We start from the raw sequence: 15,134 nt of genomic DNA, 5'->3' as shown, positions 1-15,134 counted from the left end.
AAATAGGTTACACTGTTTGCTCTAAAATTAGATTTAGCTACTCATAGTAATAAAAGAAAAACAAGAAATTATTATAGAAAACATAACCGGGTTTTGAATAAGAATATAGAATAATAAATCAATCTTGCACCAAGATCTTTTTCTCCTTCTAATTTATGCTTCAACCCTTGAATTGCTTGTTGTTTTTCTTCTTGAATTCTTCTCTTTAATCTCGAAGTGTGTCTCTTGTATCTTAATGTGTGAATCCCCTCAAAAGTGCAAAAAAATTGTATTTATAAGTGTCATTACCGTGTGTAGAAGGCAGAGTTTTCATCAAGACTCCAAAATGGGCCGAAATCTCGCTTAGGTTACGGATTGGTGGCGCCGCGGTGCTGCAAAAATAGGTGGTAACACCGCGGAGCCACATTTTGGACGAACAACATTTTTTTCAGTATTTTTATCGTAACTTTCTCTCTCGATATTCGATTGAGACGATTCAAGATGTGTTGGAAAGATAACTCAGGGTTACAACTTTTCTTCAGATATCATTTTCAAATTTGATCATTTTCTATGTCAAAATCGAGTCTCAATATGAGGTTGAAAATGGTGTATAACTTTTTTTCCAGTTTGAACTTGATGTATGATCATATTTTGATTATATTTAATCTCTTTGATGTCTTTCTTTATCTAATTGACTCCGAGAAATCTTAAATCTTCATCATGAGGTCCGACACAATTTTTGAGTATTTGCACTTTAATCCCCGAACTTTGGATATCTTATAACTTAGCCATTTTCTCTAATTTTGTCCACTTTTGCATCTTCCACTTTTTTGTACCATCATTGAATTTCACCTATTCAACATCAAATAAAACAATTTAGACCATAATTCATCCAAAAAGCAATTAAATATCATCGTTTTAAAGTCTTGAATAAGTGTATAAAATACACTTATCATTAGTCTTGGCATGAAGTTCGTTAAATTACCACAAGCAAACAAGAAAATTGGGAATAAGATAAAAAAAAATAAAAAATAAAGATAAAGTATATTCCAAGCCAGTGTTATTTCTCATTTGGCCCCCATTATTTCTCATTACATTAAATTAAATTTTTCTCTCTCCTATTTTTAATTACACAATCTTCAATAAAATAATATTACACGTAAATCAAAAACTTTTCTTTTATTTTCATCCACTCATTTTTCAAAAAAATACTATTCAAAACATTAAAATTTCTAAATAATGGAGCTCAAACAGGGGCGTAATGTCATAAGATGACAAAATATTCTCTAATATAAATGTGGACCCAATTCTTCTTAACAAACATTTTAAACACTTGATTCCTTTTTCCATCATATAATTCTCTTCATTAGCACCCACCCCCACCAAAGACTAAAGTTTTTGTTATTCTTGACATAAAATGGTAGGACGAAATGGTTCTGATCTTCCTCCTGGTTTTAGATTTCATCCCACGGATGAAGAATTAATCATGTATTATCTTCGAAATCAGGCTAAATCGGGGCCTTGTGACGTATCAATTATTTCAGAAGTCAATATTTACAAGTTTGATCCTTGGGAATTGCCTGGTCAGTATACACGATAACTTGCTTATGTGCCATTCTTGTGTTGGTTACGATACACGATCAATGTTTTGATATATATTTTGTGTGTATTTCATGGTGCAGACAAAGCTGAATTTGGAGAAAAAGAATGGTACTTCTTTACTCCTCGAGATAGGAAGTATCCAAATGGGGCGAGGCCAAATAGATCAGCCGTTTCAGGTTATTGGAAAGCCACAGGCACTGATAAAGCCATCTATAGTAGATCTAAATTTGTAGGAATCAAGAAAGCTCTTGTATTTTACATGGGAAGGCCTCCAAAGGGCATCAAGACTGATTGGATTATGCATGAATATCGATTGAGTGAGTCGAGATCACAACCTCCCAAGCAAAATGGCTCAATGAGGGTAAGCTTTCTTTTCTTGCTTGCATATACAGTAACTTCGATTGGATAAGACTATAAACATATTTACATGTTACCAAACAAGTTGGACAAGATATTTGTTTATTACAAAAGCTACTTATTTTGAAAATTCTTACTTTAAGGTCACAATAAGTCGTTTACTTTTATTTCTAATTTTTAGCTATGAAAGAAAACTTGTTTATTTTAAAACTTATTTATTTACGGGTAAACTTTTTAAGCTTAATTAAACATGCAAACATCTCACATGCCTTGTATTATATTTATGATGTTCAATTTGACGTGTCAAACGCGTTAGGTCATTTTCGAGCCTATAAACTGACTTTATATCTTCTGTGTTTCATATCTATCAGTTGGATGATTGGGTGCTGTGTAGAATCTACAAGAAACAGAATTCGGGAAAAGCTGCTGAGCAAAAAGTTGAAAATCCAATAGCCCAAAATATAACTCTTAACAATGCTCCCATTGTACATCAACAACAACAACAACAACAAGAAGCAACAAAATTCCCCAGACCTTGTTCTCTAACTCATCTCTGGGAATTTGGTTACATGGGTTCAATTTCCCATCTTTCGATGGATAATTCTTTAAATAATAATGTGCCCTTTGATCATCAGAACTCAATGAGCAACAATGGAAATTTTTCTGAGACATCAAGGTTAGGACAAGTGCAGCTACCATACACAGATGCCATGAAGCTTCAAGGGAATTATCAGCCAAATTTTGTGAATCCAGACTATCCAATTCATGAATTTCAGTGAAAATCTTGGTTTGAGATTGGATGAGGATCAAAAGGTGGAAACTGTACAAAAAGTGGCTAATTAATTTGTCATTGTCAACATAAAGATATTATCTTGAAAGTCTTTTCAGATTTGATCTGCACAAGAATTGTGATATAGTGTTTTTCTATGTATCCTATATGGATAAAAAATTGCTTGTATTCTAGATTTTTAAGGTTTCGAGAATAATTTATAGATTCCTCTTTTATGTTCAAAATTACATTATGCCCCTATTTGGTACTGTTAAAAAATTTAATTAAAATTTAAGTTAAAGTTAACAATTAATTTTAATAACATATTTTATAGGACACAATTTATCAATCACATATTTAATCAACTTTTATCAAAATCAACAAAAATAATCTAAGTTTAATCTCTACCAAAAAGGAACAATATATATTTTGTAATTGTTGAGCGATGTGATCTAAACTTTGATAATGCTGTGTGTATATCTGGATTGACACCTTAGACGACACTCCACGCACATGGGGTGAGGCCCGAGCCTAATAAAATAATCGTGACCCCACCACCATGTGTGTGGAATATCATCTGTGGTATTAATCCGAATGTACACATTGCAGAACCGTCTAAACTTTAACTCGCACTTATGAGTAAGGGATTTTAGCTAATTTGTGGGGGCCCTCATAATTTTGTATTTACACTGACAGTATAACTGTAGATTTATTAGCTGCGTCTTCGCAAGCACAAACTTGGTGACTTCAAACAATTAATACGAATAAAAAATAATTAAGCAAAGACTTTTTGATTTGTCTGGAGCAAAACAAGAAAAAGTTGGCGCCGCCATTTGAAAAGCAGGCTAAGAAAGTTGTCGCTAATTGGAATTCAGATTAATTTGTGGAAAAAACCGCTGCCAGATCACGTTAAGTGATTAAGACAATGGTCAAGATAGAAATAAACTATTAGAAAAAATTAAGTTAAGTATATCGTATAACGTATTTTAAATGACTTTTACTTTTACTTCTTACGAAAGTACTATAAGAAAAAATTATTTTAAATAAGCGTATTATATAAGTTCTTTTAAAAGGAAAAATATTTTTAAAAAATTATCCAATTTAAATAATTTCTTTAATCTCAAAAATAACTTTGAACCTTTCAAAAATCATGTCAAATGGTCATGAAAAGCATATTATTTGATAGACGGTGAAGAATAATTTTCTCACTGAATTACTAAACATAGTTGAGGAAAGCTCTTTACAGATTAAGACGTGAATAACAACTTAAATGGTGCATGGATACAATGAATTATTATCTAACTGATTATGACATTTTAGACTTTCACTCAAATTAAAGCTTTTTCTTTTTTGGATAAGAACAAATTTTAATAATTTAACTTGTTGTGTTCAATTTGTTCTCGACTTTCAGTACAAGATATTTTGACCGTTCTTAAATTGAAACCTACTCGTGAGTTTCCTTGACTATGAATGATGAAATTGTAACATAAAAGAAAATGCTCAAAATTGTTTAGGACTTTGAACGGGTCAATTGAGGTTAACTTAGTATCATATAGACGTTGAAATGTACATAAACTATCTCATTTAAATTGTCATCAAATAAACATTACGTGAGTATATAATAGTGCTTACTTCATAGATCTTCATGCAAAGCCGCCATAGAAGAACTGTTACAACTGAGAGTGGCTTATCAAATATCTGGTCCGGTCGTGCCAATGCCGTCTCAGCAACCTCATATTTGTCATCCATTAATGTCATTTTCCTCAAAAGTACAATGAATCAATCAAGTTTACGCTTGACCAAATTGTTCTCATCTAATCTTTTTGTCCAAGAATGCATGCAATACAAGTTATTTGAGATGAAGTGGGCTCAACGACAGGCACATTTCGACACGTTTAAATCAGTCAATACATTTTGATTGCTCTAAATTAATATGACTATGCAAAGTTTGTTGGATACAGAAAAACGAAGAAAACTTGAGCAGAAAAACAAAATTCCGTGGAGCCCACACATGCAATTTCAAGAAAATACAGCAAGAATCTGGTGGCAACGCTTTAAATGTTGGAATAATTAATAATTCCATATGTGGACTTCACATTCGATTGCAAATTTTACGGGTTAGATATATGGTTCATAATGATATTTGTGATTGAGCTAAATTTATTAAGTGATCAATTGGGCCTTTTACACGTTACGAGTTGTAATTAATTTGATGTGGTAATTTAAAGTATGTGGGCCGAAAATAAACCATAATTAGAATTCTAGTCGTAATGGGACGACTCAATTATTTCTTATATAAAGGTTAGGTTCCCTCTCCTCTCCATATGTTTTATTGGCTTGTCCCATTGATAGCTAATACTTTGTGAGGAGCAAGGAGAGGAAGATCTTGACTGCTATTACAACTGTTTTTCATATCAACAATGGCTTTCGCAATTATGAATTCATTTTATTAATTTATTATATGGTGGTTCTTGATTCTCGGCATGATTACAAATAAGTTTCAACATTAAATTCCTTAAAAAACCGCAACCAAACTTTTTCAGATATGCCAGACGTAGATATCCGAGGCTAACACATGAAGTGAAATTTCCTTCATGGCAAGGGACCTATCTCCACTATTGGTTTTGTAACTCCCGTAAGGTCGCACAAACAATTACGCCACCAGCATTTGGATTAGTAAACGCAATTCCGGATCTATAAATGCTCTGTGAAGACAAGAGAGAATGTTGTGACTGTGATGGGTTGTCATGAAGATGATATGCTACCTTGTAAAGAGCCTTCTTCACAGAAATAGCTTCCCCAGTTATCTGAGATTTATAAAAAGTCAGTACTCACTGGTCCAGCTATTTCATGCACAACCAAAAGCCATTATTCAAAACCACTAGATACCAAAAGTTACAAAATTAGTTCATGCAAAGGGTATGCGTGGCATACAATACTAGATAGTATTGCACACGATAAAAGACAAGATTTGAACTAGTTTATATTCTTTAATCCTATCCAGTAGCGTCCACTCAACAATAAGATTAAGTCTCACTTCTCAATTCGAAAACCTTGCAAATGTTGGTGTTGAGAATCGTGCCAAATAATTAAAGGACAAAAAAATATGGACAATATGAAAAAATAATATATCACACAACAAACATGATTGTTGTAGAATAAGAGGAGAGTTTATTATACCAAGAAACTAAAATTGTTTTTACAAAATTTAATTTTCTCAATCTAAATCTAAACCATTCTCTCAAGTTTCTAATGTATACAACAATGATCTAATGTTATCTTGAGCCTACTGTTCATGAAATTTATTCTTTCGATTTAAAATACTGCAAGTGTACGGTTCATTAACAAATAATAAAGTGGTTCAATTGAGTCCGAATGTCATTTCATAGAGATTGAGCAGTTCAATTTTATCTAACATAGCCTTAACCGAATCTAATTTATCCAAAGTGAATTTTTCTACCTAAAAAAACCCTAAATTAAAAAAAAAAAAAAAAAAAAAAAAAACCCTAATTATAGAAAACCCTAGTTTTACAAACATGATATTTGAATGAATTAAATATGCAAAATGATGTTCTTTATATGAATTAGATTGCAATGTGATGGTTGGGACGCAAATTGATTGTATTCAATGAAAATTAAACGCACTGGGATCATGATTTCTCATGCAATGATCACTTTAAACCCTAGTTTCACAATATGACAACACAATTGAATTATTGAAGAATCAATACTCATAAATCTATCCAATACTCTCTCTCGAGCAGTATTGAACCTATTCTTATATACCACCAGCCTATATCTCTATGATGGATGTATATATATAAGAATGCATAAGGTTTTATGAGCACTTAAAGATTCACGCAAAGCATAAAGGTATATCTCTATCCCTTATCGGACTCTACGATGATTTATACCTTATCGAATTTATTTTCCTTCTCTTGCCACGTATCACATAATTACGTGCACTTAATTATGGAAATCAATTAATGTATATAAATCACTCAAATAATCAAATACGTGTTTTACTGTTGAATTGCAAGACTAGAAATCCAAAGATCACATCACATGGTTCATCGATCTCCTAGTACAAGAATATTTAGCCTAACATGGAGATGATAACAAAATACATGATTTCTCGAAGATAAAACATCACCGGGTTATGAATTCACATGAAATCTCGATGATTTTCGTGAAATCCTTCGTTACTCTCACTCAAAATCTTTTCCAAGATGTGTTTTATTACCTCCTAATGCATTCTCCTCCGAAATCTGACGAGTCTAGATTTTTATATCGCATCCCAATTTAGTTCCAAAAGAGTTTTAATGAAAACAGGAAACTGCAAAATCGCGTCAAAAGTTTCTACCATGCGACCGCATGGTACACTTGGTTTTGGTTCTGGAATTCCCTGGACTCCCTTGCACGACCACATGGTAGAAGTAATTTCCAATTCCTGCCGTTTTGGTCCCCAAACTCTATTTTCTTGCTTATTGGTCTCCTTTCTTTGTCCATCCTATCCCATGGTCTTACAATGATTTCCAATTAGTACTTAGCTCATTTGCATTCTTGACTCACCCTTTAGTTCAACTTTTGGGCATTTGCACTTTGGTCCCTAATCTTATAATTTCCTTTATTTTGGTCTATTTCGCTTCTTTTTCTCGTGAATTTTATCATGTCCATCAATATAACCTACAATACACGAATTAGAAAAAAAATTAAGCCATAATTCAAACACTTTGCTCGTATTTAAGTAATGTTTGTAAACTAAATAAGTGCATAAAAATGCACTTATTAAACTCCCCAAACTGAACTATTGTTTGTCCTCAAATAAAATAGTGACTTAGCGCTAACATACATGGGTTAATAACCTGCCGTGTCTCAGGATTGGACTTTAGTGTTTGTAATTGGAAGAAGTTTTAATAGTGCATGAATGAAATCAACCTTTACATGTTAAGTGCATACTTGACGTGTGTGTGAACTTATGCCAACATATCAAGTTTATGATGGAGTTCTTTCCGACCTAGAGTGGTCAATTATGTCCTCACTTCGCTCGAGAAATACACAACCCCCCAAACTTATTCTTTTCACTTAATTATCTCGAGGTTGTGTTTTAAGGTTAGGGTTTTAGTAACTGTAATCCTTGCCCTCTCTTAGTTTAAATAGATTTTACTATCCCAAGTTCTCATATCAACAAGTGAAGGCTCTCTTCGATTTGATTGTTTCAACATTTAAGATTAAACTAAATTACTTGTCTCGCCTCAAAGGTGTAATTTTATCAACCGAATGTCCAAGGGCTCATCCATACCATCATGTCTTTTATTACTCATTTTAAAAACATTTTATTTATTTATTTATTTTATGCCATCTTCTCATTTGTTTTCTATATAACCCCTGTAACGAGTTTTGGGCCGATGACTCCCAAATCAGTTGGCCTTAGGGCAACAAGTTTTAAACCCTTGCAGGCTTATTCATTCGAGTTATAAAGGATCGATCAAATGAATTTTTACTAACCTCTTCCCCCCTTGTTTTCTATATGACCCCTATAACGAGTTTTGGATCGGTGACTCCGAAATCAGTTAGCTTTAGGGCACCAAATTTTGAAATATCCTTACAGGCTTACTTGCTCGAGTCATACAGGCATGAAAAAAGGTGTCCTATTTTCACAACTTAGATTTATGCCCCTTATTATTTTTCTAGACATTTGGTCTCCAAAATCAACCCCCAATTTAAGACTTTCACCTAGTCTTCATCTCACCGGTCTAAGCAATCTACACAATATAATTCATGCACGGAGCCCCTACTTATCTCAATGTTCCCTTATAATTGCTCAACCATTTCCAAACTGCCTTAAAGTGATTACTATTGATCTAGTAAAGGGTTATTATTCTTCTATTACCTTGTGTTTGAAACCCCCAATCACAAACTCAACATATAGATCATGAGTGGCGTGTACAAAGAGTATCATTTACTACACCAACAAGTATTAGTTAATATATTCAGCACCATATCCATAATTTCTAAATTATACTAATACAATGGTCACATCATAGCCGGCAAGGTTGTCAAGCCCACACAAGCTTGCAAGGCACGAAATACAGCATAGAGATATAAAATCCAATAATCACTCATCAAGCACACAATATACAACCATTAAACAACGGTGTTGATGGATTATGAAAAATTCAAATAGATTCCATATCGATGATTTAGTTCAAATTATGCCACCACCCCTAAACTTATACATTACATTATCCTCAATGTGAAAAGTAGAAGTCTAAATGGCAAAATTTTAAGGGCGAGTACACATTAAAAGCATCAAAATGGGTTAAACGGGAATCCCTTAATCACCGTGCTGGTGGTGACGGAAAGTTGGGTCCCGCAGTGTTATCTTCTGGTGGTGAAGAAAGATGGGAGAAGACCTACCTCAATAGCCCTAACTGCTGGATCTACTCGGTCTGCATAGCTCTCATCATATTACTCTGTTCCCTAGCCTCTGTCTCCATGCTGCATATCTGATCCCACATCTCATTAACCCTCTGTTGTATACCATCCATTCGACCCAAATACATATTCAGTTGGCTATTCATGGTGTCAACCTCTCTGTTGTATACCATCCATTCGACCCAAATACATATTCAGTTGGCTATTCATGGTGTCAACCTCTCTTGTCGCTGCCTGGGCTTCTCTTCTGGTTTCCATCGTAAAATTTATGGAGGTAAAGATGTCACTTTGTATCCTCTGTACATCGGTGGTCATGGTCCCAAATGCCTGCTGAAGGCTCTGGATATCTCTGCTGGAGCCTGTCGTGGTGGCGAAGATCTGTCTCAACAGCTGTGTGTCCACGTCCATCGGTGGTGGAAGAGCTTGTGGCATCTCCATATCTACATCTTCTTATCCTACTACGGCATGTTGTTGCCTCTGTCGTTCATTTTCTTTTTTTCTCCTAGTGCTTTACCCTGGCTCACTCATGAGCCTCAAATGTAGTTTACTTTATTGGGGGCTGGGTTTTTTAGGTACCTTCCTGATGGGATTGTGATGCTCGCGACCTTGCATATGTCGCTGATGAGGCTCGGGAAGATCGAACTCACACGCCGATCCCTCCTAGTTCCCATAGTGTATATTTGATTATAGATAAGAGTGGCAATATCTATCTTGCACCCCCGAACCAGATGATAAATGAACCTTACTGTTTGATCAATAAATGTAGTCTATGTGACATGGGCTCGGTATTGTGGCATATGAAGAGCCATATAATGGCTATGGAAGGTGACTATGAAGGTGTGAGCTCAATCTAATGACACTCAGTACTTGTGAGAGGCCATGAATTTTCCTGCCCCATTAAAATCTCTGCTACTTCATTCCAATTGAATTCGATTGGGATGGGAACCACATTATCCATGGATAGCTGACAGTAGTCATGGATGACATCCGGGGAGAACATAATCCACTTTCTCAGTACCCATATTTGATGTATATGTTCCGAACTTGGGGTGTCGATTTCACTGTTGAAGTTGACAAAGAACTCCCGGACTAAACTCTCATATAATAGGTGTGGCCGCTCTACCAATTTGTGCCAACTACAAATTTGAACCAGGTTCACCAATTCAAAACTTGGGAAATCATCAAGTCAAACCAGTATTTGAGGGAACATCACTCCATGGCGTATGATGTTCTCATATCGGGCTATGATCTCAGCGTTTAAGAATCTCTGAATGCCCCCTTTGGACTCTCTAGTTCGCCATGTTCCTGAAGATGAGCCGGCTTTTTCTTTCCCTTTTGAAGTTCTCTTAGGTGGCATCCTGCAAAAACACACCAATTTCAATTTAGACCATGAAGTATAATAAATTAGCAAGAAAGCGTGAAATATCAAACACATAGCAATAAAACCCACCAAACTTGTTTCAAGATGCATGTATAACATGGTGTACAATATTCGTGAAATTAGGGTCAAGATAGTATTAATATTGCAAAAATATGAAAACTCAACAGAACTAGGCTCAAACATGCTCTTTTGTTCAATTACGCCCATGACCAAGTGAGGACTTTTACCCTCGGGCATCACTGAGAAAATGTGAAATTTTTTCGAGCAACCTCCGAGGATATGGAAGCTTTCATATTAGTCTATCACATATTCAAATTTCAGGTCGATTGGATGTCGTTTGGTTAGGTAAATGAAGAGGCCAAGTGGGTGACGTAGGGTGCCATAACTTATCCACTTATGTGCCTAAATTGTGGTCAAGTTGAATGGTTATGGTTTTCAATTCAACTCCTACGAGATTTCATCACAAAATGCCCTCCAATTCAATTGCAACTCATGTCCATTGCAACATTTGGCAGAATGCACAACTATCTTCACATAGACATTTTATCAAACACATGACTTGCATTATGTGGACTCTGCCAATTTGAATAAATTGAAGAATGAACTCCATCAATGATTGCCACAACTCAATCACTACAAAGCTTCCCATTAACTGTCCCATACTCCTTCACTATCTTCAAAGGTTGAAAATTACACTTATTATTTATTCCAATAGAATGAACCGAGAGGGATCGTGAAACATTATCTTGAGTTCTTGTGGAGGTTGATTTGATTTCACAACGGGTGAGTGATGAATGGTGTTGCAACGTTATATGCAAGATTGTGTGTGCAACTGTGAGTTTGTGTCATGAAATTTTGGGGAAGAACTTGCTCTAGAGTGCGAGTGTTGGGAATTGGGAATTGTGAGGTGAAGTGTTAAGTTACGGATTAAAAACCCATAACTGACTCTACCATGCGGCCGCATGGTGTTAATCGATGCGGTCGCATGGTATAATATTTTGTCCCCTTTTGAGTTTCGGTTAGTGTCCATGCGACCGACCGCATAAACAAATTTTTTTTTAAATGCAAATGGTTTTAGTAAATGATTATGCACATAAAAATGTAACAACACAAGGGATTCCCAAAAACATGACTTATCTCATATTTTCCTGAAATTTTGGTTTTCGATTGGTGAATTTGCCTGGCCTTCCCGCTCTCTCATACTTTTTTTTTTTCAAAAATACATTTTTAGACCATATGGATAACGTGTAGGCCATAGACTTAGTGCCAAAACCAATTTTTGATTTGAAATCACACAATAACTCCGAATTTTTTTAAAAAATAACTTTGTTTCCTCAAAATGCATGAATTTTACACCTAATCACCCAAAACAACTCAAATCAATCCCAACTCGTGCTCGATGCATAGGGCTTCGTGAGGGTAGTGTTTAGACTATTTTGACGTGCTTCGTAAGGGTAGTGTTTAGACTATTTTGACGTGCATGGATGATTGATGACCTAACTATCGAAAATGCGAACATAAATTTGAAAGATTCCTAAACTAATGCAAAAAGCAAAATAAATCAAAAAGATATAGTGGATTGCCCCACCCCAACGCTAGTTTATAGTCAACATCTCGACTTTCTTCTTATGCTTCAATTTGATGTCCCGAGTTGAACGATGGACTTTTTTGGGAGAAGTCACCACCCCAATAGTGTTTCAGCCTTTGCCCATTAACTATGAAGGTACCATTTGTTTCATGACTGACTTCTATGGCTTTATATGGCAAAACCTTTGTGATAGTGCAAGGATCCAACCTCTTTGACCTTAATTTTCCCAAGAAGAGCTTGAGCCTTGAGTTGTATAAAAGAACTTTCTGCCTCACTTCATATTGTCACCTCTGAATGTGTAAGTCATGTCACTTTTTGGTATGTTCTTTGTAAAGCTTTGAGTTTTCATATGCTTCCATCTTGAATTCGTCGCAGTAAAACTTTTCACCGACGGCCTTCAAATCCATGTTTAACTGTTTCATAGCCCAGTATGTACAGTGTTCTATCTCTAGTGGTAGGTGGCACACTTTCCCTAAAACTAGGCGGCATGGAGACATACCTATCGGTGTCTTGAATGCCATTTTATACGCTCACAATGCATCATCTAGCTTTTTAGACTAGTCCTTTCGGGATGAATTGATTATAACTTCAAGTATTCTCTTCAACTGTCGATTAGAAACTTCAACTTGCCCGCTGGTCTGTGGATGATATAGGGTAGCTACACATTGTTTAACGTCATATTTGCTCAACAACTGCTTAAATTGGCGATTGCAGAAGTGTTTGCCCCCATCACTGATTATCGTCCACGATGTGCCATATCTGGTGAAGGTAAATTTTTTTTAAGAACCCAATTACCACCTCCGCGTCATTTGTTGGCAATGCTACTTCTTTCACCCACTTAGACACATAATCAAATAGGGAAAAATGTCCCATAAAGTCGATTCCCCAGACGTCAAATATCTCAACTTTCAATATATTGTTAAGTGGCATTTCATTTCTCCTTGAGATATTCCCAGGGTGTTGACATCTATCACATCTCTTGACAAACTCAAAGGCGTCTCTAAACAATGTAGGCCAATAAAACCCTGATTGTAAAAAATCTTTACAGCAGTCTTTGAAGCTCCAAAGTGTCCCGCATAAGTAGATGAATGGCAGTGCTCAAGAATAGCAGGTATTTCATCTTCAAGTATACACCTCTTTACAATTTGATCAGCCTCTCACCTATAGAGAATAAGCTCTTCCCAAAAATAGTACTTCAGTTCAGTAGAGAACTTTTTCTTCTGGTGACTGGCGGTAGGATGGATTTAGCCAAATAGTTGACAATATCTGCATACCACGGTGTTTCTTCAACACTAAACATCTACTCATCTAGAAAAATTTCATTGATATCCACTAACTCTTCTGGTTCTTCAAGTTCCAATCGCGATAGGTGATCAACTACCACATTTTCACTACCCTTTTTGTCCCAGATTTCGATATCAAATTCTTGCAGCAGTAATACCCAATGGATTAATCTCAGCTTAGCATCCTTCTTTGTCATCAAATATTTCAGTACGAAGTGATCTGTGTAGACTATGACTTTAGACCCTACGAGATATGACCTGAATTCGTCAAATGCATATACTATGGCTAATAATTCATTTTCAATGGTAGTATAATTGATATGGGCATCATTCAGTGTTCTGTTTGCATAATAAATCACATGAAAGACCTTGTTTCTTCGCTATACCAACACTGCACCCACGGCATGATCGCTAGTGTCACACATTAGTTCAAAAGGCAATTTCCAATCAAGTGCTATAATTATCGGTGCTGACGTGAGTTTCTCCTTCAAAGTGTTGAAAGCTGTCAAGCATTCCTCATTAAACTCAAATGGCTCATCCTTCATCAATAGATTATACAGTAGCTTGGTGAATTTCAAGAAGTCCTTGATGAATCTTCTGTAAAATCCAGCAAGTCTTTGAAAATTGCAAACACCCTTAATTGATGTAGGTGGCGGTAACTTCTTAATAACTTAGATTTTTGCTTTGTCTACTTCCATTCCTTTGCTGATACTCGATGTCCTAGCACAATCTCCTCATGTACCATGAAGTGGCATTTCTCCCAATTTAATACCAAATTTATTTCACTGCATTTTTGTAAGACCAAATATAAGTGTTCTAAACACTCGTCAAACAAAGACCCAAAGACTAAGAAATCATCCATGAATATCTCTATAAACTTCTCTACCATGTCTGAGAAAATTACCATCATGCATCTTTGAAACGTGGCGGGGGCATTGCAAAGGTCGAAAGGCATCTTGTGGTATGTGAAAGTACCATATGGGTAAGTGAAGGTTGTTTTGTCTTGGTCATTTGGTGCCACTGGTATTTGATTGTAACTCGAATACCCATCGAGGAAACAGTAATGTGAGTAGCCTGCCAATCTTTTCGGCATCTGATCAATAAATGAAAAAAGAAAATGATCTTTTATTGTAGCTGCATTGACTTTACGGTAATCGATGCAAACCCTCTATCCTGTCACTGTTCTAGTCGTATTAGTTCAGTTTTATTATTTGGCACTACTGTGATTCCACCTTTCTTTGGCACCACTTGAATCGGACTGGTCCATGCACTGTCTGATATCAGATATATGATTCCTGCATCTAGAAGCTTGAGTACCTCTACTCTGACCACTTCCTTCATATTTGGGTTTAAACTCATTTGACTTTCTATGGTTGGCCGAAAATTCTCCTCCATGAGAATCTTATGCATACATAGTGAATGACTGATTCCTTTGATATCTGCTATCACCCATCCAATTGCTGTTTTATTCTCCCTGAGTACCCCAAACAGTTTCTCTTCCACTTCATTGACTGTGTTCGAGATAATGACCAAGATTGTACAAGACTCTCCTAAGTATGCATATTTGAGATGTGGCGATAGCTGCTTGAGTTCTAATTTAGGTGGCTGTTAAATGGATGGAAGTGGCTTTGTGGGTCCTGTCCTAAACTCCTCAAAATGACTTCTATGTGTGTAAGGTGGGTTGGTGTCCAAAAATCTTGCACATGTTTTCATCTCTATTGAATCGAAATGCGTTGA

General features: G+C 35.7%; 1 protein-coding gene across 1 annotated transcript; it reads left to right on the top strand.

The window, feature by feature from the left end:
* Positions 1 to 1,298: 1,298 nt before the first annotated feature.
* Positions 1,299 to 2,955, top strand: LOC111398904 (NAC transcription factor 29-like). The gene is made up of 3 exons (XM_023026066.1): positions 1,299 to 1,562; positions 1,662 to 1,942; positions 2,310 to 2,955. The coding sequence occupies exons 1-3, from the start codon at positions 1,397 to 1,399 to the stop codon at positions 2,715 to 2,717; spliced, it is 855 nt and encodes a 284-aa protein (XP_022881834.1). The 5' UTR covers positions 1,299 to 1,396; the 3' UTR covers positions 2,718 to 2,955.
* The last annotated feature ends 12,179 nt before the right edge of the window (positions 2,956 to 15,134 follow it).

Source organism: Olea europaea, chromosome 8 (genome assembly GCF_002742605.1).
Source record: "Olea europaea var. sylvestris chromosome 8, O_europaea_v1, whole genome shotgun sequence".
Lineage (NCBI taxonomy): Eukaryota > Viridiplantae > Streptophyta > Magnoliopsida > Lamiales > Oleaceae > Olea > Olea europaea.
Note: the sequence above shows the minus strand (reverse complement) of the source record. Positions and strands in the feature narration are given on the sequence as shown.